General features: G+C 45.3%; 1 protein-coding gene across 1 annotated transcript in view; it reads left to right on the forward strand.

Moving 5' to 3' along the window:
• Positions 1–27,088, forward strand: part of LOC144503618 (dynein axonemal heavy chain 11-like) — a 383,758-nt gene that overhangs the window by 290,554 nt on the left and 66,116 nt on the right. The window contains exons 69-74 of the mRNA XM_078228239.1: positions 3,504–3,674; positions 6,205–6,327; positions 10,022–10,215; positions 16,200–16,348; positions 17,570–17,697; positions 26,224–26,451. Of these exons, the coding sequence (XP_078084365.1) occupies positions 3,504–3,674; positions 6,205–6,327; positions 10,022–10,215; positions 16,200–16,348; positions 17,570–17,697; positions 26,224–26,451 (993 nt within the window). The remainder of the gene's footprint in view (positions 1–3,503; positions 3,675–6,204; positions 6,328–10,021; positions 10,216–16,199; positions 16,349–17,569; positions 17,698–26,223; positions 26,452–27,088) is intronic.

Consider the following 27,088-nt stretch of genomic DNA (forward strand, 5'->3'; position numbering starts at 1 on the left):
CAAAAACTGACCCCTCTAACGAGCTAGAGCTATAACAATTCCAGTCAATATTAGTCAAGTTAAAATCCCCCATAACAATTGCCCTATTACTTTCACTCCTAAGCAGGATTGACTCCGCAATCCTTTCCTCAACCTCTCTAGAACTTTTAGGAGGTCTATAAAAGACTCCCAACAGGGTGACCTCTCCTCTCCTATTTCTAATCTCCGCCCATACTACCTCAACAGATAAGTCCTCATCAAACCTCCTCTCTGACACTGTGATACAATCTCTGACCAATAATGCTACCCCTCCCCCTCTTCTACCTCCTTCCCTACTTCGACTAAAACATTTGAACCCCGGGACCTGCAGCATCCATTCCTGCCCCTGCTCTATCCATGTCTCTGAAATAGCCACAACATCGAAGTCCCAGGTACTGATCCACGCTGCAAGTTCACCCACTTTATTGCGAATACTCCTGGCATTGAAGTATACACATTTCAAACCCTGCTCCACCCCACCTCTGCAATGCCGTGCATTGCAGTCCCCATCCATGCATCCCTCACTTTCAGCCCCACTACTCAGGATCCCTCCCCCCCCCCCGAATCAGTTTAAACCTCCCTGCATGGCCTTAGCAAATTTACCCCCCAGGATATTGGTCCCCTTCTGATTAAGGTGTAGACCATCCTTCTCATAGAGGTCACACCTTCCCCAGTACGAGCCCCAATTGCTTAAGTACCTGAACCCCTCCCTCCTGCACCATCCCCTCAGCCATGAATTCAAACCTTCCCTCTCCCTATTCCTCTCTAAACTATCCCGTGGTACAGGCAAGAGTCCAGAGATAACCACTCTGTCAGTCTTGGCCTTTAGTTTCCACCCCAACTCCATAAATCCCTGCCTAATATCCCCTTCCCCTATCCTCCCTATGTCGTGTGTCCCCACATGTACAATAACTTGTGGTTTATCTCCCTCCCCCCTAAGAGTCCTGAATACCCTGTCAGACACATCCCGGACCCCAGCCCCTGGTAGGCAACACACCAACCCTGAGTCCCTACCTTTAGTTCCGACCCTCCTATCTGTCTCCTTAATTGTGGAGTCCCCAATCACAAGGCCCAGTCTTTTACAGCCCCTAACCACCTGAGCTTTCTCACTCGGCTCACCCCCAGAGATCTGCTCTCTATGCTCAGTTGATTCCTCCTCAACTGTAGCCTCCAGCACCGAAAACCTATTATGGAGGGGAACCGCCCCAGGGGATTGTCTTCCCGATTGCTTCTTACCCCTCCTCCTGGCATTGACCCAAGCCTCATTTCTAGGAGTTACTATTTCTCTATAACTCCTATCAACTTCCACCTCCGCCTCCCGAATTATGCGGAGTTCCTCTACCTCCCCCTCCAGCTCCTTTACACGCTCCTCCAGAAGCTGCAATCGAATGCACTTCTTACAACTAAAATCTCCTGAAACACTACTGGATTTCCTCACCACATACATCCCACAGGAGATGCAGCATACTGCCTGAACTGCCATCCCTGAAGCCATTACCAGCAAGAAAAAAAGAAAACAAAAAAACTTCCCCACACTTCCCCAACTGTCACTCTCCACTGCAGCCCGAGCAGCACTCCCTCAGTGAGACACCAACTGTCACACTCTACTGCAGCCCGAGCAGCACTCCCTCAGTGAGATACCAACTGTCACACTCTACTGCAGCCCGAGCAGCACTCCCTCACTGAGACACCAACTGTCACACTCTACTGCAGCCCGAGCAGCACTCCCTCAGTGAGACACCAACTGTCACACTCTACTGCAGCCCGAGCAGCACTCCCTCAGTGAGATACCAACTGTCACTCTCCACTGCAGCCCGAGCAGCACTCCCACAGTGAGACACCAACTGTCACTCTCCACTGCAGCCCGAGCAGCACTCCCTCAGTGAGATACCAACTGTCACACTCTACTGCAGCCCGAGCAGCACTCCCTCAGTGAGATACCAACTGTCACACTCTACTGCAGCCCGAGCAGCACTCCCACAGTGAGACACCAACTGTCACTCTCCACTGCAGCCCGAGCAGCACTCCCTCACTGAGACACCAACTGTCACACTCTACTGCAGCCCGAGCAGCACTCCCTCAGTGAGATACCAACTGTCACTCTCCACTGCAGCCCGAGCAGCACTCCCACAGTGAGACACCAACTGTCACTCTCCACTGCAGCCCGAGCAGCACTCCCTCAGTGAGATACCAACTGTCACACTCTACTGCAGCCCGAGCAGATATATATGTATAAAAAGCCTTGGGATTTTCCTTAATCCTGCTGGCCAATGCTTTTTCATGACCCCTTTTAACCCTTCTTATTTCTTGCTCAGGTTTCTTTCTACTTTCCTTGTATTCCACACTTGCTTCGTGTGTTCCCAGCCTCCTAGCTTTGACAAATGCTTCCTTTTTCTCTTTGACTAGGCTCACAATATCTCTCGTTATCCAAGGTTCCCAAAACTTGCCATACTTATCCTTCATCCTTGCAGGAATGTGCCAGTCCTGAATCCCTATCAACTTACACTTGAAAGCCTCCCACATGCCAGATGTTGATTTGCCCTCAAACATCTGCCCCCAATCTACATTCTTCAGTTCCTGCCTAATATTGTTGTAATTAGCCTTCTCCCAATTTAGCACCTTAACTTGAGGACTACACTTATCTTTATCCATCAGTATCTTAAAGCTTACTGAATTGTGGTCACTGTTTCCGAACTGCTCCCCTACTGAAACATCGACCACCTGGCCGGGCTCATTCCCCAATACCAAAATGGAATGTTTTTTGTTTCAACAATATTAGAATGCATTTTGGATTCTCTATTCCAGAATCTGATTTCATTGGCGTTAGAATCACTACCAGCTATATTAAATTAAAATACATTAAACACTTCAGGTTTATGTTTCATTAGAAACAGGATCTTCCTCCTGCTGTAAAATCGAGGTCACCATTTTGAATTTTGGTGAATGACTTCTGCATTTGGAGGCAGATCTATTTTCCAAATAACTATAGCAGCAGGCAGCAATGGGCGTACTTGATGAATATGTGCTGTCATCTGAGAACCTCACCCATCAAAAGCATATATCTGGAAATCATTTCATCCATTAATTTAAATTGACAGAAAATCATGGCAAACTTGCTTACAATTTGGCTATACTGCACTTTCCACATGGAGAGTGCATTTGTAAAATGATTCCTCAGAGGTTCATCTCTTTGTCTTATCTGGAGATAAAGGAGGGATACAACAGGATCAAAGATTGAGAAGTTAACAAATTGATTCCACATTGCAAAATAATGTGTAAAAGTGATTAAAAATTAGTAACCACGCTTGCAGTGCTGTGCCATCAAAAAGATGGAGTATTGACCATGTGCTGTTTCACAGAAAGGAAGAGAAAAACCGAGAAAAAGACATACTAAAACTATTCTCCCCACATCTCTAAGATGTCATAGAGATCGGCAATCACACAATGCCAGTTGAATAACTGACTTTTCTTTTAATTTTCTTTAGGCCTTTAACATTGTATTTCGTAAAGCTATTGAAAGGACAGAACAGTCCGAGGATCTAAAGGAGCGAGTAGCAAACCTGACAGACTGCATCACATACTCTGTGTTTCTCTACACTAGCAGAGGCCTCTTCGAAAGGGACAAGGTTGCATTCATTTCTCACACAACTTTCCAGGTGTGTAGGGATGCTTTTCAATGCAGATTGACTTTGGTATTACAGTAAATCCGAGTGTCCTGTTGCCTGCTTCATTACATTTCCAGCATAATATATGACGAATAAGGTGTTGCAACCCACCCCCCAACAGCAGGATAGATTATCAAAACCTTTGGGTCTTCATTAATAACACATTTATAAGAATTTCCAACACAGAGTGTTAATTATGCCATCATTTGCTCCTATTGATGTTGTTAATGAGATTACTCTATATTCAGTCAGTAACTTTCTTATTTGCAACTAACAAATCCTGAATGACACTGGTCCTTTAATATATTTTGCCAACAGGGAATTAAAGTTCCTGAGCAGATGGCAAGTTATTTTAGTTCAGGAAAATTATCTTTTCCAGTATAACACATTGGCAGAAAACTATGAATTGATAGCTGGATTTTACAAACATGTGTTGGGCTACAGTAAAAACTATTTGGAACCTGCAGAAATTGGAACTTCTTTGCAGTTATATCATGGGACATTTATCCAAAACATTTAATCTTGACAAATCGTTTGCAAAATAATTCAGTTTTAGATTACTGTTGTGTGTTGAGTGTCTATCATACAGTTGTATCCCCAGTCTGAATGCCTTGATGATAGTGAAATAAGTTTGGCCTAAATGCTGTGGAGATTTTGCAGAGTCCCACAAACAGAAAATCACTAAACATTGTCTATTTTATAATTGAGTACTGTCATTTATCTATTTTTCTTTTAGAAATGTTCCATTGGAAACTATTTTAGAACAGGACAGTAGAGAAACAGGAAAACATCCAGCAGTTTTCACTTGGAGTTCATGGAACAATTCATGCACTTGAGAAACATCCAAAATGTTCCCAACTAATATGATTCACAATTAGATGCAACCAAGATTTAAACAAGGGCTGTGAAATTTTGAGAGTTCTCCCAGGCTTCTGTTGTAACTCCACCAGGGCACAGGAGAGACCACCACCTTAAACAATAAAGAGAGGTGGCCTTGTATAATCTAGAATTTCAGTGCCAAATTACTGAAGTAAAATTTGTCCCATTAGAATTGCTGCTAAGATTAATTTTATTCTTTTATGCTCCCTTTTATTTTTCTTTAAACTCCTTTTTTATTCAATAATAGAATTTTTCCAACAGAATTTCTGCCCTTACGTTGCATCAGCGCACTCTCCTTTTCTACCTGATTCTTTATATTGGAACTTCTCCGAAGAAGGATCCACTGATGAGTCTTGTATGTGGCTCCAGAATATCTTGGATTCATGTATGAAATAAAATAATAAGTGTGCATCGTGCCAAGGACCAAAATAAAGTTTTTCCTCTAATTTTAACAATACATCAGGGGGATTAATTTTAACTATATGAAATAGAGTAAAACGAGTAATAGCAAATCTGCAAAATAAGTCAATAGAATTAAAAATCATAAGATGTCAGTTGGTTATCATGCATTTTACACTATTGCTCAAACTTACCCCAGAGTTAAAAAGAAGCTGCGTTCAGAAGTCATGCCTGTGGTCTATCTCGATATAGTGTTACCAGCACAATTAATCAGCTTGATTTCTGAGGAGAAAGTTTGAGTAAGGAACCAAGACATACAGTTCAAAGACAAATAACTGTTCGATTTATTCAGATATGTGCATGATAGCTGCTTTTGAATTCATTTTATAGTTATTAAAATCCAAGGAGCCCCGGCAACTAGGAGTGCATAAGTAGCCTGCAATATTCAAATAAGAGAAAGTAATCAGTTTGAACTGCAAAGGGTCCAGATTAGTTAGCTCTCATATTTGGTAAAATTATGTATTTTTTACTGTTATATACTTTTCATCTCAATTTTTTGTCAGGAACGGTTCAGGATTCTGGGTCTGTACACGTTAGAATTTAGAAGGATGAGACTTACTTATTGAAACTTACAGGATACTGCAAGGCCTGGATAGAATGGACGTGGAGAGGATGTTTCCACTAGTAGGAAAAACTAGAACCAGAGGGCACAACCTCAGGCTGAAGGGATGATCCTTTAAAACAGAGATGAGGAGGAATTTCTTCAGCCAGAGAGTGGTGAATCTGTGGAACTCTTTGCTGCAGAAGGCTGTGGAGGCCAGGTCATTGAGTGTCTTTAAGACAGAGATAGATAGGTTCTTGATTAATAAGGGGATCAGTGGTTAAGGGGAAAAGGCAGGAGAATGGGGATGAGAAAAGTATCAGCCATGATTGAATGGCGGAGCAGACTCGATGGCTGAGTGGTCTAACTTTGCTCCTATGCCTTATGGTCTTATAGTTGAAGCCTATTACAAAGTCAACTTTAATCTGACTTTATCAATTTTCTGTGGAGCCTGAGGATAAATGCAGTAACTAATAAAACGGTTTCTGTTATTTTGGGCATGCTATCAGAAACTTACCGAGGTATCAGGTCCAATGAAACGTCAATAAGGAGCTAAGATTTACCCATGAGAGTTTATCTAACATATGTAGGAAGGGTAGGAAAGACCCCAAACACAACATTTGAAATTGTCCTATTTTCCAGATCCTGTTGATGAACAATGAGATAGATCCTGAGGAGTTGGACTTTTTCCTGAGATTCAATGTTGAGCAAACATACAAGAGCCCTATTGATTTTCTCTCCACCCAAGCTTGGAGCGCCATCAAGGTCAATTTAGCATTTTTCTTTTGTCCCTTACACTTGTGTGAAACAACTTTGAGTGTTTGTTATGATAAGAGCCTTACATAAATATAAATAAATGTTACTGTTCAAAATCTGCTGATGAGAATGAAATCTAGCGTATGTCCCGTTGGCTTGCTAAATTAATAAGCCAAGTTTAGACTAAAGCAAATCAGCACGTTTTGAATCAAGACCTCTTATTATTGCTCTGAAAGAAAAGTGGATTGTGCTTTTTTATTTGTCTTCACAATTGGACATAAATCATTTCTTAGGTTCGGAATAAATGGGTACTTTTCTGGTTGGCAGATGGTAACTAGTGGCGTGCCGCAGGGATCGGTACTGGGGCCTCAACTATTTACCATTTATATAGACGACCTGGAGGAGGGGACTGAGTGTAGGGTAACAAAGTTTGCAGACGACACAAAGATAAGTGGAAAAGTGAATCGTGTGGAGGGCGTAGAAGGTCTGCAGAGAGATTTGGACAGGCTGAGTGAGTGGGCGAGGATCTGGCAGATGGAGTATAACGTTGACAAATGCGAGGTTATTCACTTTGGAGGAAATAATAGCAAATTGGATTATTATCTAGATGGAAAACAATTACAACATGCTACTGTGCAAAGGGACCTGGGGGTCCTTGTGCATGAGACGCAAAAACCCAGTCTGCAGGTGCAACAGGTGATCAAGAAGGCAAATGGGATGTTGGCCTATATCGCAAGGGGGATAGAATATAAAAGCAGAGATGTCTTGCTGCATCTGTACAGGGCATTGGTGAGGCTGCAGCTGGAATACTGTCTGAAGTATTGGTCCCCTTATTTGCGGAAGGATATATTGGCCTTGGAGGGAGTGCAGAGAAGGTTCACCAGGTTGATACCAGAGATGAGGGGTGTTGATTATGAGGAGAGACTGAGCAGATTGGGTTTGTACTCGTTGGAATTTAGAAGGCTGAGGGGGGATCTTATAGAGACCTATAAGATAATGAAGGGCCTGGATAGGGTAGAGGTGGAGAGATTCTTTCCACTTAGAAAGGAAGCTAGAACTAGAGGGCACAGCCTCAAAATAAAGGGGGGTCAGTTTAGGACAGAGTTGAGGAGGAACTTCTTCTCTGAGAGGGTGGTGAATCTCTGGAATTCTCTGCCCACTGAAGTGGTGGAGGCTACCTCGTTGAATATGTTTAAATCACGGATAGATGGATTCCTGATCGGTATGGGAATTAGGGGTTATAGGGATCAGGCGGGTAAGTGGAACTGATCCACTTCAGATCAGCCATGATCTTATTGAATGGCGGGGCAGGCTAGATGGCCTACTCCTGCTCCTATTTCTTATGTTCTTATGTTCAAAGAGGGTAAGAAATTGGACAGGAAGGAATATATGCTTGTCACGGAGCCTGCCTAATGTTTCTTCCATGTAAAATTTGCTATTCTAAGAAGAATTCGCTATTTATCATGGTTACAAGTACAGTACAGTTTTCCAGTCGATCTGTGCTAGAATATTCTTTGTTTAGTTCCCTTCTGTCCCTCAGAGGTATCATCCAGAATCACAATGCCACGTGTACAAGTACCCGGCTGGGCCTCAGCAGCAGCTTTGACAACCCCTCCAAACTTCCTGATTTTCTTTATGCTGCTTGAACAAAATCCAATACTGGCAGAAATTTCCTCCTCCTAAATATTAGGAACACCATAGTCGGGATTCTCCCAAAAAAAAACTAAGTGCTCAACAGGAGGGAATACGAGGGATTTTCCCGCCTGCTTTTTGGGTGTGCTTAGTTTCACACACAGTGCCTCAGGGAGATTCACACTGGAAAGTGGGGGGAGGCGGGGCCTCATCCCGCTGGAGAGACCGGAATCAGCACGCTGGACGGGCCACTGTGCATGCACCGATCTGTCAGTGGGAAATTCAGCGCATGCTCACTGGCCCCCCCACTCCCCCATCACCAGCCCCACGCGGCTAGCCCCAATCCTCCTCCCCCCTTCCCACCCCACCGTGTGTCGTTACAATCTCCGTCCCACACACCCCCCTCCCCTTCATGGCCACCCTGATTTTCTCCCCCACCTCACAATGGGCAGCCCAGATCTCTCCCCCCCCCCCCACCCCCAAGGGTAGCCCCGATTGCCTCCCTCTGCCACAAATCCCATTGCAGAGTGTGCAGCAGGTCTCCCCACATCCCCCTCCAACCACTGATCGGCCTCCAATAGGCGCCAACCCCAGCAGCAACCCCCGGCACCGCCCCTTGGCAGTGCCCAATGGGCGGTGCTAGGCTGGCAGTTGATGGGGACCAGTTGTAATCCCCGCTGGTGAGAACATCTCCTGGCAGGGGTGGGGAGACACTTGCAGGCCCAGAGACTGCTGTCCTGATATTAAAATATCAGATTCAGTATTATAATCAGCCCTGCGCTGGTTTCCGGCACGATGCCGATTACATCAGAAAACATTGCCTGGGAGACTCACGATTGGCTGGACGCCGGTCACGTGTCACGCTACAGGCTGATGTCTCCCGGCCTACTGTGCTACTTGAGCAGTGCAGCAGGCCAGGAGAATCACTCCCCCAAAGCTAGTGCCTCCATCCTGCTGTAACTTCATTCCCTATCATCGCCCTCCCTGATCATTGAGACTGAACAAGACTGTTTGCAACCTCGGCATTCGATTTGCCCCTGAGATGACCTGCTGACCTTCATCACCCAGACCTCTGACTTCTATCGCCGTCGTGACGCCCATCTCCACCCCTGTGTCAGCCCATCTTTTGCTACTATAAGACTCAACTATTTCAGTGATCTTCTTGTTGGCCTCTAATCTTTCATCCCTGTAAACATTGAGCTCATTTACAACACAGTTGTATGTATCCTAACTCACACCATCCCGTTCACCCATCGACCAATCATAAAATGGTGATATGGTAATACTTATCCTTGTCTTCAAATCCCTCCAAAGCCTCACTCCTTCCTATCTCTGTAACTTCCTGAAGCCCTGTAACCTTTTGATAATTATGAGCTCTTGTGTGTCCTCGATTCCCTTCATACCACAATTGGTATTCACGTCTCTGGTTGTCTAGGATGGATGTTCTAGAATTGCCTCACAGCACCAGGGACCTGAGTTTGATTCCTGGTTTGGGTCAGTGTCTGTGTGGAGTTTGCACGTTCTCCCCATGTCCATGTACATTTCCTCTGGGTGCTCCGGTTTCCTTCCGCAGTCCGAAAGATATGTGGGTTAGGTGCATTGGCCACGCTAAATTCTCCCTCAGCATACCCTAACAGGCGCTGGAGTGTGGCAACTAGGGGATTTTCACAGTAACTTCATTGCAGCGTTAATGTAAGCCTACTTGTGACTAATAAATAAACATTAAAAACCTCCCTTCTCTCCTCCTTAAACACGCTTCTTAAAACCTGCACCTGTGACCAAACATTTGGTGATCTGTCCTAATATGTCTTTGTATTATCTCAGTGTCAGACTTGTCTGATAATAGGCGGTGACATGCCTTGAGATGTTTTTCCATGTTAAAGATATATGTAGATGAGGGTTGTTGCTGAGCAGGCTAAAAGAGCAGATCAAAGCACGGTTGTTAGAAATCCAATAATGGTGAGGTAAAGGAACAAGAATCTTGCACGTCCCTGCACTCTTTTCCCCATGAGTGGTACAAAATATGTAAAAAATAAAAATAATGCAAGTGTACACTTTTGGATGTTTTTAGACCATGGCAGTGATGGATGAGTTCCGAGGATTAGACAGAGACATCGAAGGCTCAGCCAAACGCTGGAAGAAGTTTGTTGAATCAGAATGCCCCGAGAAGGAAAAGTTTCCTCAGGAGTGGAAAAAGAAGAGCTCCCTCCAGAAACTTATAATGCTCAGAGCTTTGAGGCCTGACAGGATGACGTATGCAGTGAGGTAATTGCACCTAATCATATAAAGAAGGTGTGACAGGATGTGAGGGCTTCATTGCTAGACTTTTTCAAAAAATGCACCATCAAACAAATCCATCACCAAAGATCTGCCTTGTTGATCATTATTGTTTCTACCAAAATATTAATCTGTTACCTACCTATCTGATTTTTCACTCTTTTTTGTATGTCGCTATCTTTGGACTTCCAGGCTTTAAATAGATTTTAAATAGATTTTGGGGAGGTGATGGCCTCGTGGTATTATTGCTAGACTATTAATCCAGAAACTCAGCTAATGTTCTGGGGAACTGGGTTCAAATCCCATCATGGCAGATGGTGAAATTTGAATTCCACAAAGATCTCAGGAATTAAAAACTGATGACCATGAAACCATTGTCAATTGTCAGAAAAACGCACCTGGTTCACTAATGTCCTTTAGGGAAGGAAATCTGCCGTCCTTACCTGGTTTGACCTACCTGTGACTCCAGAGCCACAGCAATGTGGTTGACTCTCAACTGCCCTCCAATGACAACTAGGAGTGGACAATAAATGCCAGCAATGCCCCATGTCAAATAAAACTTGGATTTGAGCCACAAGTGTGGTACTTTTGTCCCAGAAACCTACTCTTGGAGAGAGTTAACTCTTGGAGAGAGTTAAAGACAGAAATGTGATTGTATCCAGGAGCTAGTTCTTATGAGCCAGCATCCAGGTTTGACACATGTGCCTTTGACTCTAAGGCCAGAATTTTACATTGCTTGGGCGCATGTGCACCTGACCCAAAAGTATGTAAAATTATGCAAGAAGGTGGTGGGCGCATGCCCTGATGTCATCTTGTACTTGCGCAGTATTTCAGTCAGCGGGCATGGGCCCACTGGCAATCAAGCAGGCAATGTAACCCATTAAAAGGTCAATTGAATGCAATTTTACCTGTCCCTTGTTAGCCATGGATGAGCCACTTTCCCTATTTTACTCTTATGCCGGGCGGGGATGTATAGTTGTTAAAGTTCATTCATGTGTTCTTTAGATGTCTGCCATTGCCGATCCACTATCAACCCCTTATGTATCTTTTGCCAGCTTATCCCATCAAAGTTAGTTTTCCTCAAGTTCAGGACCCTCGTCTCAGACTTAACTGTGTCACTCTCCAGCTTAATGAAGAATTCTATCATTATGGTTACTCTTCCCCAAAGGATCTTGCACCACAAGGTTGCTAATTAATCCTCTCTCATTACACCAATACCCAGTCTAGGATGGCTTGCTCTTCAGTTGGTTCCTTGACATATAGGTCAAGAAAAACATATTCCAAGAAATCCTCCTCCTTTGCATTGCCACCAATTTGGTGAGCCCTTTCAATATGCAGATTGAAGTCACCCATGATAACTGCTGTAATCTTACTGTACGCATCTCTAATTTCCTGCTTGATGCCATCCCCAAACTCACGACTACTGTTTGGTCATCTGTACACAACTCCCACGAGCGTTTTTTGTCCTTTAGTGTTCCACAGCTCCACCCACACAGATTCCACATCGTCCAGGCTAATGTCCTTCCTGACTATTGCATTAATTTGCTCTTTAACCAGCAACGCTACCTCACCCCCTTTCCTTTTGTCTATCTTGTGTTTCAGTGTGCTGCTTAGACACTATTGGCATAGCTTTTCCATCGCAATTTCTTTCTTACAGTTCTGCAGCTAAGCAGTGACTGTTCCTCTGAGGGCGCACAGTAGAAGCGCCAGCCACACTCTCCCTGTTAATGGTGCCTACCCGCTCCAGCAGCGCTGAGCCTTTCCCGGTGGGCATTTCATGCTGGTTGGTCAATTGACGGGCAGCCGGTGTGAAATTGTGTTCTGGGGCGATTAGCGCCCAGAAACGCATTTCATGCCCACCGCCAGGCCAGTGGAATGCACTTGCTTGACGGGCAAAAACTTCAGGCCCATGTGCACAAGCCCTTATAGAGAAGCAGTTTGGTGATTGAAAATGTTGATCCATGAACTACAGCAATATCTTACCTCTACAAACACGGATTTTCTGGGTTTCCTGAAACTTGCACTGAAACCAAGCCAAAAAGGGAATGGCAATTTCCGATTTCATTAAAAGCCAGCCACATATAGCAGTAAATGGTTAGTGCAAATGTTCCCAGTAAGCTTTGCAGATGTACAATCACATAACAATCTGGGGGAAAAAACTACACAGGCTGCTCACAAGAATTCATTTTTAAGATATTGTTCAGACACTGCCACACAGAGAAAGATGTAAAGTGAACAGGACTCATCCAGCATGGTGGAGGAAGCATTGGTCCATGCTCGTAGCTGCTTTCTTACCATTGGGAAAGGGTTTGCCAACTGTACTTGTGCTGAGAGGTTCGTTTCTGCATTTTGAAGATGCTGAGCCTCAAGATCAGGATTGGTAGTGCCATAGCTGCCTTAGGTTGGACTTTGGACATGGAGCAAGATGACCATCAGCAGCTGCAACAGCTTTCGTGGTGATCCCCGCAACTGGTCAGCTGGAGGATTTGATCTGATTTGATTTATTATTGTCACTGAAAAGTATTGTTTCTTGTGCACTATGCAGAAGGAAAGAAGAGAGTGCAGAATGTGGTGTTACAGTCATAGCTATGGTATAGAGAAAGATCAACTTAGTGCGAGGTAGGTCCATTCAAAAGTCTGATGGCAGCAGGGAAGAAGCTGTTCTTGAGCTGGTTGCTATGTGTCCTCAGACTTTTGTATCTTTTTTCCCGACGGAAGAAGGTGGAAGAGAGAATGTCCAGGGTGCGTGGGGTCCTTAATTATGCTGGCTGCTTTTCCTAGGCAGCAGGAAGTGTAGACAGAGTCAATGGATGGGAGGCTGGTGGACTGGGCTTCGTTCAAGACCCTTTGTAATTTCTTGCATCAGAGCAGGAGCCATATGAAGCTGTGATACAACCAGATAGAATGCTTTCTATGGTGCATTTGTAAAAGTTTGTGAGAGCCTTAGTGGACATGCCAAATTTCCTTAGTCTCCTGAGAAAGTAGAGGCGTTGGTGGGCTTTCTTAACTATAGTGTCGGCATGGAGGGGCCAGGACAGATTGTTGGTGATCTGGACACCTAAAAACTTGAAGCTCTCGACCATTTCTACTTCGTTTCCATTGATGTCGACAGGGGCACGGTCTCCACTACGCTTCCTGAAGTCGATGACTATCTCCTTTGTTTTATTGACATTGAGGGAGAGATTATTGTCATCGCACCAGTTCACCAGATTCTCTCTCTGTACTCTGTCTCGTCATTGTTTGCGATCCTACCCACTATGGTGGTTTCATCAGCAAACTTGAAATTTGAGTTGGAGGGGAATTTGGCCACACAGTCAGGTGTAAAAGGGATTTAGTAAGGGGCTGAGGACACAGCCTTGTGGGGCACCAGTGTGTGCATGATCATGGAGGAGGTGTTGTTGCCTATCTTGATTGCGTTCTGTGGGTTAGGAAGTTCAGGATCCAGTCGCAGAGACACGGGGAAAATGTGCAAACTCCATAGCGACAGTTATCCAAGGCCGGAATCGAACCCGAGCCCGGCGCTGTGGGACAGCATTGCTAATCACTGTGCCATTGTACCTGTGATGAAGCAAGTCAGGGCGGCATGGTGGCAAAGTGGTTAGCACTGCTGCCTCACACCGCCAGAGACCCGGGTTCAATTCCAGCCTCAGGTCACTGTCTGTGTGGAGTTTGCATGTTCTCCGGTTTCCTCCCACACTCCAAAGATGTGCGGGTTCGCTTGATTGGCCATGCTAAATTGCCCCTTAGTGTCCCAAGATGTGTAGGTTAGAAGGATTAGTGGGGTAAACATTTGGCGTTACGGATAGGAACTGGGTGGGATCGTAGTCGGTGCAGACTCGATGGGCCAAGTGGCTCCTTCTGCATTGTAGGGATTCTATGATTAAGAATGAACAGGTGTCAGCTTTATATCTCTGGTTGGCTTCTCATGCATGCAGGTCTTCAACAACAGCACATATGTAACAATCCACACATCTTTAGATAAACCAGCTGTATTCATAAATTGCAAATAGTTCCGCTCCATTAATGTGCAACTAGCGTGTGCCCACAGGATAAGATATATACAGGTGTGTGCCTATAATCAACAGGGCGGTGAACCAAAAACTGGAAGGATCAGACTGGAAGCTGGCATGGATATGATGGGCCAAGTGGCTTCCTGCTGTGCTGTAAGCTTGTTTTATATTTTGAAAGCATCTTAAATGCTTTGTTTAATTCTGGCAAAAACAGCTGTGCTTAATCACTAATCTTGAATTAGTCTGTGCACTGTCATTAAATTTATCTTCTGATTTGTACAGCAGTATGAACAATGTCCGTGCTTCAAAACTGAACACTTCCCCAGTTGATGTTAGTCCCCTGTCTGAGCTTCCTCCCTCCTGAGTATCCTTTGCTCTGAAAGACCCCTAGACTCACGTGCATCCTGGGTTTCTGACCCTTAATTTTGTATGACCCAATATTGTCCCAGCTTCCAGAGGTGCTTCTGGGACTAGAGGGCTACCCGTCAAATTGGAGCAAGCCATCTGCCTCTGCGCAAAACCCTCCCCGTAATATTAATCTCTTTGCATTTCTTTATTTGCTTGAGTTGGTGATTCTTAAGCAAGCTGACGGAGTTTTTTTGTACATGTCAGATAACCAGCTGGCTGCAAATATAGTACCAAATTATCTGAAGTTGTCCGTAACTAATGCAACTGTGCTAATTTGTTGTTACTTTACTTTTTATTGCACAGCACTACAGTTGCACAATACTAAAACTACATGCAAACGAGCTATTCGTGGGTTTTGTCACACTTTATATTGCTTAAGCTGCCATCTTTAAGTAAGTTGATTGGAGGGAATGATCACAATTTATGCTGCTGAAGGGTGATTCCTCCTGTGTTCTTCTAATCTAGTAAAGTTTATAATTACAGAAAAGTGGATTTTTATTTGCATTACTGTGTGTGTGTGTTTTGTTTAATTTATTTATAAAATAGCATTTAAAACACAGGTCTGTGGCTGTTCCACATATAAAGGTTTTATGAACAACAGCACACAATGCGTGAGTGCCAACAAATTTCAGAAATGCTCTGTGATGTTAACTCTTGCTACTGACATTAAATTGATCAGTGTATGTGCATGCGCACTGCTGCGCGTACAAGTACAAATCTGTACCTTTGACAGTAACCAGCACAAATCTGATTGATTCACATTCGTTAAAAGTTTGAATAAGACAGAGCCATGGAGCAAGTAAAAAGCTTATTAAAAAGCTCAAATAAAAAGTATTCACACTTTGATGTTTTATGTAGGTACCCATGTGTTTTCAAACTCTTGAGACTAAGATATAATGTCCACATCAGAAGCCTGAGTACTGAGTGGTGCAGTATTCTCTAACGTTGATCTTTCAGTTATATGTAGCTCTTGCTGTCTCCAAAGCCTTTAGAGAGACTTTCCTAAGTCAGGAGTTCCTGCACGCCTGCTTTCAGTTAGGGTTGTCATACCAACCAGTGGGAGAACCAAATGGAGACTGGACCCTCGGGATGAAGCACAAAAATCTTTTTTTTTGAATAGTACAAGTAGCCCCCTAATCGGGAAGCTGGCAATAACCTGTCCTCCCCTCGACCCACGCACTTTAGCCACCTTTCCAATCACTTCTATGTGGGACCATCCCAGAAATAGCCCCAGGTCCACCAGTGGGCCATTCCCACACATCCTTTCCTGCTGACTTTGCAGGACCATTAGCAGCAGCTGCAGGTGCGTATATCCAAGTTCTTGAGATGGAATGTACCCTCCCACGTCCACAGACTTTCAGGTCACTATTCCAGATATATGTATTTTATTTTTCCAACATTCTTTGACTGACATTATACGTTATCAGCAAACCAAATACACACAATATTATTAAAAAGTTACAAATTACATTCGCTTACAAAGATACATGTATGAATAGAAATTAGTGAAGTACCTTGTATCACTGAAGTCAAAACCCCTTTGTTCTGTTGCAGTAACTTTGTTGAAGAAAAATTGGGAACAGCATATGTCGATGGTCTCCGGATAGACTTTGCAAAATCTTTTGAGGAAAGTAACCCAGCTACTCCCATGTTCTTCATCTTATCCCCTGGTGTTGATCCTCTTAAAGATGTTGAATCGCTTGGTATGAATTACTGGACTACTGAATCTTTTATTTTTACGCATTAACCTTCAAAAATCTTCAACCATGTGTCATTTAACCCTGGCAGTTTAGAGATGAATTCAAAGTTAATATCTACAGATTTTATGATCTGTGTTTCACAGTGACTTTACTCCTAGAATGAAACCATGTGCACTGGAAACGCACTTTCGAAAGAATCCAAAGAAAATGGGAACAAATAGTCATTAGTTAAATTCTCCTCAAAACTACTTAGTTTGTTCAAAATTGACACACACATCTTCATATCTGTCCCAATCTGTCAAATAGGATTTACTCTATCACAAGCTGTGAATATACCAAGTCTAGAATTTCAATGCCCAAACTATGAAGAATATATCAATCTAATTATATATTAAAATGTTGCATGGTTTCAAAATTCCAAAAGTATTGCCAAGACCCCAAAGTATTCAACACTGGCCACACTACCACGTTTTTGGGACATCGACTGGGATTTCCTCCCCGCAGCCCTGGTGTGTTTACTGGTGGCAGAGTTGACTCGCCATTGGCCACCAGTGGGATCTTCCAGTCCCAACGATGTCTACGGCATTTTGCATGGCTGCCCAGTCCCCATCGCTGGGGAATCTGCCTTGGGGGTGGGGGGGGAGGTGGTTACCTTCATTGAGACCAGCAGATTCCGCTGGCAGGAAGGCCTGAAAAATCTCGCTCATCTTTCCATTTGGATGTCTAATGGGTTTGGTCAGAAAATGGTGAGGTGCAAGTCCAGGAACCAAATGCCACACATGTTTTAAACAAGCCCCAAACTGAGCTTGTACTATGAAGCAGGAGAATTCCCAGAAATCCCAAGGCAGCATGGTGTAAACTGGAGACCTGAGCATTCCCCAGACACAGCAATGAAAAAAAATGTACCCTATCATTTTCTGCTGGTATCACTCTTGAAGTCTAATTCTTGAATGCTGATTTGACCGTTCACCTATCCAGAATATTTCCCCCACTATCTGTACAATCTGAAATTAAGTATTATATTTATTTGGGCTTTCTGAAAAGCACCCAAAAAGCTTCTTGAAGGGTTTAAATGAATGGGGTTGCAATTTTTGCCAAGTCACATTTTCCAATGAACCATCACTATTTATTCCAAAGGCAGATTTAAGAATTGATGACATGTCTACAATCAGAACATATGGAACTGTGATGAAAAGCCATGGCTTGTATTTGTTTTCATTTTAGGTAAAAAGCTAGGGTTCACCATTGATTCTGGAAGATTTCATAATGTTTCTCTGGGCCAAGGACAGGAGGTGGTAGCTGAAGCAGCTTTAAAAAAAGCTTCCAAGGAAGGCCACTGGGTCATTTTGCAGGTACACGGTAAAGACCATTAAAAACATAATGATGGACAGAATTAATCAACAAATGATTCCATTTTATCTCAGATGAGAAAAGAGCCATTTATTTGTAAGTGACTTTTATATTGTTTCCCCCTAGTTAATCTGACCCACAATGCCATCCTGAATTGATTATAGGTCAGGAATAACAGTAGCTCTTTCTCCATTTTCCTTATTGATGGAAAAGTACCTAGTCTGCACCTAGCACTTAATCACAGCTGAGCCATGGGCCTGAATTTTATAGCCCCTCTGCCAGCATATTTGAAGGCAGGGGGCTCTTTAAAAAATGAGTGAGCATGCTTTCCGCCCTTGCACCAACCAGTCTCCCATATTACAGTGGGCAGGTAAGGCAGCCCACCTACCCTTGGGCCTATTTGAAGCCCTTAAGTGGCCAATTAAAGGCAGGGGAAGGCAAGGAAAAGGTAGAAGCAAGGCAGTTAACCTGGTAGATTTCACTGTGTGGATTGCTGTCGGGCAGCTAGGATGAAGGGTGGTAGGTTTCTTCCTTTGGGGGTTACCTGTGCCCATCAGAGGCACCCCTAAGAACCTATCCCCCTTTAAGCCATCCCCTAAAACAGATCCTCCCACTAATCTCTAACCTTTCTTCTCCCCTGCTGGGTTCTGCCAGGCAGTCCCAACCAAAATCCCCAGACTTAATTGAAGTCTGGAATCCATGCCACTTCTCCTCAGGAACTTCCTGTAGTTCCAGCACTTGACCCTGGTGTTACTGGGCCTACAGAACTGCGAGCCAATCGGATTGGCAGGCAGCTCTCTCAGGCAGGACCTCCTCCCAGGTGGGAGTGGAAGTCTCACTCAATATCACTTAAAGCTGAATCAGCATAATATCGCTGCAAGGCAGCCAGGTTTTTGGTGGGTGGACTGCCCACATATTTATTGATTGAGAGGGAGGTGGAAGAATATATCTCCACTCAACCTCCAAAATCCAGCCCATGAAGAATTCAGCATTAAAGTGCTCTCACATGCTGTGTTAATCTGTATTTGGCATCAGTCGAGGCAGTACAATACTTAATTTACCTGCTTTCTTAGCTACTGCTAAAACAACTTGTGTGGGATTCACAGGACTGAGTCTAAGTGTACTTGTGCTGTTTAGATATTTGGATCAGACAAAAGTGATATTGTTTCTGGCACGTGCACACTCTTCACAGCCTTTTTTTTTTCCCTCATGTAAGGGAAGGATTTGCATTTTAACAGCTCCTTTTGTAACCTCAGGTCACCATCAATGGGGTACAATCATTATTGTAGTAGAGGAAATGTTTGCACAGCCAAATCCCACAGATACATAACCGGATGTTTATTTAGTAATGCTATCTTACTCAGCCTTGAATAATTTCAGTGACCCAGCCTCCAATGCTCTCTAAGGATGAGAATTCACAGAATAACAAATTTCTGAGAGAAACAAAATACTCCTTATCAGTCTTAAATTGGAGACCCTTAACTTTTAAATGACATCCCCTAGTTCTAACCCAACCTACAAGGGGAAACATCCTGTCAGCAAGTCCTGTCAAGTTGCCTCAACATCCTATATGTCCCGGTAAGATCACCTCTCATTCTTCTAAACTCCAATAGATAAAGGTCCAACCTGCTCATCTTTCCTCAAACCTCTTCATCGCAGGAATCAAATGAATGAACCTTCCTTGAATTGCTTCTTAAGTAAGGAGACCAAAACTGTACACAGCACTCAAGATGCTGTCTAACTAAGGTCTTGTATGGCTGCAGCAATACTTCCATACTCAACTCTTGATACAATAAACACCAGCATTCCATTTACTTCCCTAATCAATCACTTGCTGCACAAGCATACTAACTTTTTGTGATTCATTTACCAGGACACCTGGATCCCGCTATACTGTAGATTCTGTTGTCTCTCTCCATTTAAATAATATGCTACTTTTCTATTCTACCTGCCAAAATGGGCAAGTTCACGTTTTCCCACAAACTCCATCTGTCAAATTTTTGTCCACTTGCTTAACTTGTGTAAAACCCTCTGTAGACTCTATGCCCTCTCGGCAATTTGGTTTCCAACCTCTATTTGTGTCATCAGTAAATTTATCTACCATACATTCAGTCCCTTCATCCAAGTCCTTGTTATAGATTGTAATTAGTTGAGGTCCTGTGTCACTCCACTAGTAGTAAGCAGCTTGCCAACCCCCAAAATTACCCTTTAATCCTAACTTTCTGTTAGCTAACTGATCCTTTATCCAAACTAACATGTTGCACCCTACATTTATGAGCTCTTATTTTGAGTAGTGACCTTTGATGTGGCATTGGGAGACCTCCCCTCCTCTGAGAATGGTAGGATCTTTAACATCCAGTTTAACATTTACCATCTCATACAGTAGATAGCACCTCTAAGAGTGCAGCAATTCCTCAGGTCCCTGGAGTGAGACTTGACGCCATGACCTTATTCAGAGCAGAGACTGATTGAAAGCTGACACTACAGAGGAATAGTTCTGGACACAAGAATTGCCAGTTTCTTCCCCCCCCCCCCTCATCATCTTATTTCCCAATCTAGCAGATATAACTTTTCATCCTCTTAATACCCAGGAATTTGACAGCCTGTAACACTTGAACTTGGGTAATTAGGAAATGTCTTGAATCTGAAATTACACAGTGAAGTAATTATTATTACAATCCCCGAACAGATGATAACCTTTTGGAAGAGATGAATTTCCCAAATGCCCCAATGGAACTAACCAAGGGGCAGGATTTCAGTTTTAAGACTTATACTGTAATAAACAAACCAAAGTCAACTTAAATCGAGTATCAACCAACAGGCAAAGGGTACTTCAGTTTACAAAATAAGAGATAAATTTAATTAACTTTACACCGCATCTCAGGCACATGGAGTGTCAAAGAGCAGTCCAAAAGCTTGACCCAGTTCTCCAGCTGAGCTCAATCACTCCTCACCATGCTCACTTGAATTTTCCAATGTCCATCACCAACTGTCCACCTTCTCGCAGCAGGTCGACCAGTACAGATGCAAGGCACACCTCAACAAATTCCCTTCTCCCTCAGGCCATGACAACCAAGAATTCCAGAGATCCCTGTATCAAACCTGACTAAAGAATTTGGATAGATTTGTTAAAACTGTTTTACCCACACAGAACTTTACACCTACTCCCCAACATTTCTTAGAGAAGAGATAATATTTGTGTCTGTGTGGTGAACCATCGTTGGTTACCACTGGGGGTTGTTATTATGTTACTGTTGGGCTAGGGTGTTGTCACTGTGGGGGTTGTACAATGTTGTTGGGTTAGGGTGTTTACCTGTTATAAGTGTTATCATGGCACATCCCGGTGGGGCCCCGCCTCCGGTGGCGAGGTATAAGACCCTCTGCTCCGGCAGGACCCCTTCAGTCTGAACTGGTGTATTCGTGTTAGTAGTTCCATTGTTAGACAATAAAAGCCTTCAATACTGAAGCCTTGTTCCACGTGCTTGATTGTCGCGCATCAATTTTATTGTCTAACAGAAAACTCTCAGCTGTACAAAAAAAGAGTATGGAACAGATCTTGAAACCAGATCGTCTGGCGCTGGACCCACGTGCGGTCGGTGCCGCTAACACCTTCGACCACTGGTGGAAGTGTTTCGAAGACTACCTGGCTGCCTCTGTAGCTATTACTACAGACAGTGACAAACTCCAAGTCCTCCACGCAAGGGTAAGCGACACGATTTATCTCGCAATTCGTGCGGCTCCCACTTACCCGAGGACCGTCGAGCTCTTGAAGAAACGATACACGAAACCACCCAACGAGATACACGCTCGTTACCTCCTCGCTACACGACGTCGGCAGTCGGGCGAAACCATGGAGGACTACGCCAATGAGCTCCTGCAGCTTGCCAGGGGTTGCGATTGTAAAGACGTATCAGCCGAACAATACATGTACGACCTCGCCCGAGATGCGTTCGTAGCAGGGGTAGGGTCCTCGTACATCCGGCTTAAATTACTGGAAAAGGGGAACCTCGACTTGACCCAAGCGATGGAGATGGCTGAGATGCTGGAAGCGGCGTCGAAAAGCTTGGCGCTGTACCCCGAGGACCACGTGCAGTCAACGTGGCAAGAGCAAGCTCAGCTCCCTCCTCGCCCCGCAAACCCGCGCTCCCAGATCGATCCGACGACGGCGGCAGCTCCAGGTGGCCAGCGATGCTATTTTTGCGGTGGGGCCAAGCATCCACGGCAACAGTGTCCGGCAAGAACGGCAATCTGCAGCCAGTGCGGTAAAAAAGGCCACTACGGTAAAGTCTGCAGGTCGAAGTCTAAAAACGGCAGTGCAGCTTGTAACCCTCCAGAACGGAGACAATCTCCTTCGGCGTCGCAGTACCCACGAGGTCCGACCACGTGCGAACCCAGGACGGCGCCATCGTGGCTGACGGAGGAGGAGGAAGACCACCAGGAGTCGCTGCGTTTGGCGCCCTCGCCCACGTGCGATTCATGGGGGCGGCCATCATGGTCCACGACGACTAGGAGCGACCAGCAGGGGTCCTCAGCATCAACATCGGCGGCATGCAGTGACGCCCAGAGGCCAACGGTGGCGTCGATCTCCCTGGACCAGACTAAGCACCACAGGCTTGAGAATTCAATGATGGATATAAAGGTAAATGGTCGAACTGTGAATTGTCTGTTTGACAGTGGGAGCACCGAAAGTTTCATACACCCTGAAACTGCTAAAAGGTGTGGACTCCGGGTTCTCCCTGCCAAGCAGACAATTTCCATGGCATCACGGTCCCGGTCTGTACCGATCCAAGGACGATGTATGGTAACTCTAGAGGTACAGGGCACAATTTACGAGCAATACAGGCTCCTTGTGTTACCTCACCTTTGTGCGCCAATTCTCCTCGGACTAAATTTTATGGTCCACATGAAGAGTGTGATCCTACAGTACGGTGGGCCACTCCCTTCACTGGCAGTAGGGAATCAGCCGCAGCCTCCAAATTGCCCAAAGCGCCCCGCATGCAATCTTTCCACCCTGAAAATCACTACACCATCCCTATTTAAGAATCTGGTACCAGGCTGCAAGCCCATCGCTACTAAAAGTAGGCATTACAGCACTGAGGACCGGATCTTTATTAGATCTGAGGTTCAGCGGCTCCTCAAGGAAGGGATCATACAGGCCAGTGCTAGTCCGTGGAGAGCGCAGGTCGTGGTAGTCAAAAGCGGGAACAAACCTCGGATGGTCATCGACTACAGTCAGACCATTAATCGTTATACGCAGCTGGATGCGTATCCTCTCCCGCGCATTTCTGATATGGTCAATCAGATTGCGCAGTACCGAGTGTTCTCTACCATAGACCTTAAGTCCGCCTACCATCAACTCCCCATCCGCCCAGAGGACCGACAATATACGGCTTTTGAGGCGGATGGTCGTCTGTATCAGTTTCTTAGGGTTCCATTTGGTGTCACCAATGGGGTCTCGGTCTTCCAGCGTGCTATGGACCGAATGGTGGACCAGAACGGGTTGCGGGCTACCTTCCCGTACCTGGATAACGTCACCATCTGCGGCCATGACCAGCAGGACCATGACACGAATCTCCAACACTTTCTGCGCACCGCATCTCGCCTGAACCTGACCTATAACAGGGAGAAGTGCGTATTCCGTACGCGCAGGTTAGCCATCCTCGGATACGTGGTGGAAAACGGGGTCATTGGCCCTGATCCAGACCGTATGCGCCCCCTTTCTGAACTTCCCGTGCCCGCTAGCACGAAAGCACTGAGGAGATGCCTCGGGTTCTTTTCGTACTATGCACAGTGGGTCCCCAATTACGCGGACAAAGCTCGTCCGCTCATCAAGTCCACGACCTTCCCACTTACGCCGGAGGCCCAATTGGCCTTCAAGGCTTTGAAAAGCGACATTTCGAAAGCCACGATGCACGCGGTGGATGAATCCCTTTCCAGGTGGAGAGTGATGCATCTGATTTCGCCCTAGCCGCCACACTAAACCAGGCAGGCAGGCCCGTCGCGTTCTTTTCCCGCACCCTTCAGGGCCCTGAAATTCGGCACTCAGTGGTGGAGAAGGAGGCTCAGGCCATTGTGGAGGCAGTCAGACACTGGCGCCATTACCTGGCGGGGAAGCGGTTCACCCTGATCACGGATCAACGATCCGTGGCGTTTATGTTCAGCAACACGCAGAGGGGCAAGATCTTGCGGTGGAGAATTGAGCTCTCCACCTATAATTACGATATTATGTATCGTCCAGGGAAGCTCAATGAGCCCTCGGAATGCATCTCGCGCGGAACATGCGCCATCGTGCAGGAGGACCGCTTGAAGGCCCTCCACAATGACTTGTGTCATCCTGGAGTCACCCGACTCTACCATTTCGTCAAAGCCCGCAACCTGCCCTACTCGGTGGAGGATGTCAGGTCAGTGACGAGAAGCTGTCGGATTTGCGCAGAATGCAAACCACACTTTTATCGACCAGACCGGGCACAATTGGTCAAGGCCACTCGCCCTTTTGAGAGGCTGAGTGTGGATTTTAAAGGCCCCCTTCCCTCAACGGACCGGAACGTCTATTTCCTCAACATAACAGACGATTCCCGTTTGTTGTCCCCTGTGCGGACACGTCGACTGCCACCGTCATCAAGGCATTCAGTGAGCTTTTTACCCTGTTCGGGTACCCCTGCTACATTCATAGCGACAGGGGCCCGTCGTTCATGAGCAACGACTTGAGGCAATTCCTGCTCTCATTCGGGATTGCCTCTAGTAGAACCACGAGCTACAACCCTAGGGGTAACGGACAGGTGGAAAGGGAGAATGCTACAGTCTGGAAGGCTGTCCTACTGGCACTGAAATCCAGGGGCCTTCCAGTCTCCCGTTGGCAGGAGGTCCTTCCAAATGCGCTCCATTCTATCCGCTCCCTCCTGTGTACGGCAACCAATGCTACTCCCCACGAGAGGATGTTCTCATTCCCTCGGAAGTCGTCCTCGGGGATCTCATTACCAGCCTGGTTGACGTACCCAGGACCCGTCCTTCTGCGGCGACATGTGAGGGCTCGCAGGTCCGACCCCTTGGTCGAACCGGTCCAACTCCTCCACGCCAACCCTCAGTATGCCTATGTGGCATATCCTGACGGGCGAGAGGACACTGTCTCCATTAGAGACCTGGCGCCCGCAGGGGACGTAGCAACTCCTGTCGCTCCCATACCCCCTGTCACGAATCCACTACTACTCATTGCTTCCCCAGACGTGGCGCGGTCAGCACCGGGACGAGTGCATAACAGTTCTACTCCCATGTACAGCTTGCCTGAGACTCGGAGATCGGCGCCACCACCGAAGGTTCCAGGATCCCCTGCACCATCGCCTCACCAGGGCCAACCGGCCCGGGAGTCCTTGAGGGGACAGCCGGACGTTGTTTTGGAGAGAACGCCACCGCAAGCACCTGCTCCGGTTTCGCAACCGGTGTTGAGGAGATCACAGCGTCGGTGCGGTCCTCCAGACCGTCTGGACTTGTGAATTCTGTACATATGACCTGTTTTTTTTTTTGCACCCCGCCGGCCTTTTGTTTTTAAAGGAGGGGTGAATGTGGTGAACCATCGTTGGTTACCACTGGGGGTTGTTATTATGTTACTGTTGGGCTAGGGTGTTGTCACTGTGGGGGTTGTACAATGTTGTTGGGTTAGGGTGTTTACCTGTTATAAGTGTTATCATGGCACATCCCGGTGGAGCCCCGCCTCCGGTGGCGAGCTATAAGACCCTCTGCTCCGGCAGGACCCCTTCAGTCTGAACTGGTGTATTCGTGTTAGTAGTTCCATTGTTAGACAATAAAAGCCTTCAATACTGAAGCCTTGTTCCACGTGCTTGATTGTCGCGCATCAGTCTGGGAGAGTTCCAATGCTCTTCTGCCTGTTTCTCAGCAGCAGCTTTGTCCTGTTCTATGCGCTTCTGTGAGAGATGCTCGGAAAACTGTAGACCGACACCTCAAAGGGTTTCTCAACTCTCCTCCCTTTGGCAACCTTAAGTCATGTGGGCTAAATGAAGTGTTTATCAGGAATTTACCACCCCCTTTCAGAACTATTTATTTTATTTTGAGTTAAAGGGACATTTTAAAACATGATCCTCTTGCGAAGTTCAGCGTTCATGACATTATGAATTGGTTTCTCTGAAATTCCCCTTTGCACTGTTAGCAGAGTCAAGAATCCCTTTAAAATAAATGACTTGATGTTCTCACCTAAATTGTTGAGAGGAATTCTAGAGAAATAAGTTAATATTCATATATTAATATTTAGTAATTTAGTGCTCTATAAAATATAATGACTGCATGATGGGATTAAATATATGTACTAAAAGGAGCCGTAGAATGAAGTAATGTCTCATGCAAGGCTTTGTCCTGAAACATTTTGGTGATTCATGAATTGCGAATAGGAGTGTGAATGTTTGTGATGGAGGAGCAGTCCGAGAGATTTTATGACCAACATCTCGAATTAAGGATTACCATTCTTTTTATAAATGAGATTTTAAAATTGAAAGTCTTGTGCATCATCTTATTTCCAGAATATTCATCTCGTAGTGAAATGGCTGGGAACCCTAGAAAAGCTGCTGGAGCAATTTAGCGAGGACAGTCATCCTGACTACCGGGTCTTCATTAGTGCTGAGCCTGCCCCAACCTCCGAGGAACATGTCATTCCTCAGGGAATCCTGGAAAGCTCAATCAAGATCACTGATGAGCCACCTACTGGCATGTTGGCCAACCTCCATGCTGCCCTCTATAACTTTGACCAGGTGGGCGACAGACAATTTGCAGACTGCTTGCTTTATGCTTTTGCCTAAATGTCAAGCTTACTTTCAGTCAAAGAAACTTTCACAACTTACAGTAAATTTAAATCAGTCAGAAAAGCAAAGTGATTAATACTGAAACACGCAGTCAGTGCTATTTAGATTCTGCTTTGTTCCGAGACCTTACCAACACACAACTAGTAACAAAATCCGGTGTCATATCAGGGTTAAGATACCATGACAGTCGAACTTGTGATTGCAAATTGTATATCTTTATGAATGATTGCTGTCACAGTAGCACAAATAAACAGGCTGAAACTTGAATGGGTTCATTAGTATAAAATGGATGATTCTGATCAGCCACCCATTATATACTCTGATTTTTCTGTCAAATAGAATGAGGTGTAGAATGGGCAGCTGACTCAATATTGTCCATATCATCGCTGAAAGTTATATTCCCAAAGTGCATAAACTGGGGCAGATAGAAAGGATATTATTAAACTAGAAAGAGTGCAGAAAAGATTTACGAGGATGCTACCGGGACTTGATGGTTTGAGTTATGAGAGGCTGGATAGACTGGGACTTTTTTCTCTGGAGCGTAGGAGGCTGAGGGGTGATCTTATAAAGGTCTATAAAATAATGA

This window comes from Mustelus asterias, chromosome 2 (assembly GCF_964213995.1).
Source record: "Mustelus asterias chromosome 2, sMusAst1.hap1.1, whole genome shotgun sequence".
Classification (NCBI taxonomy): domain Eukaryota; kingdom Metazoa; phylum Chordata; class Chondrichthyes; order Carcharhiniformes; family Triakidae; genus Mustelus; species Mustelus asterias.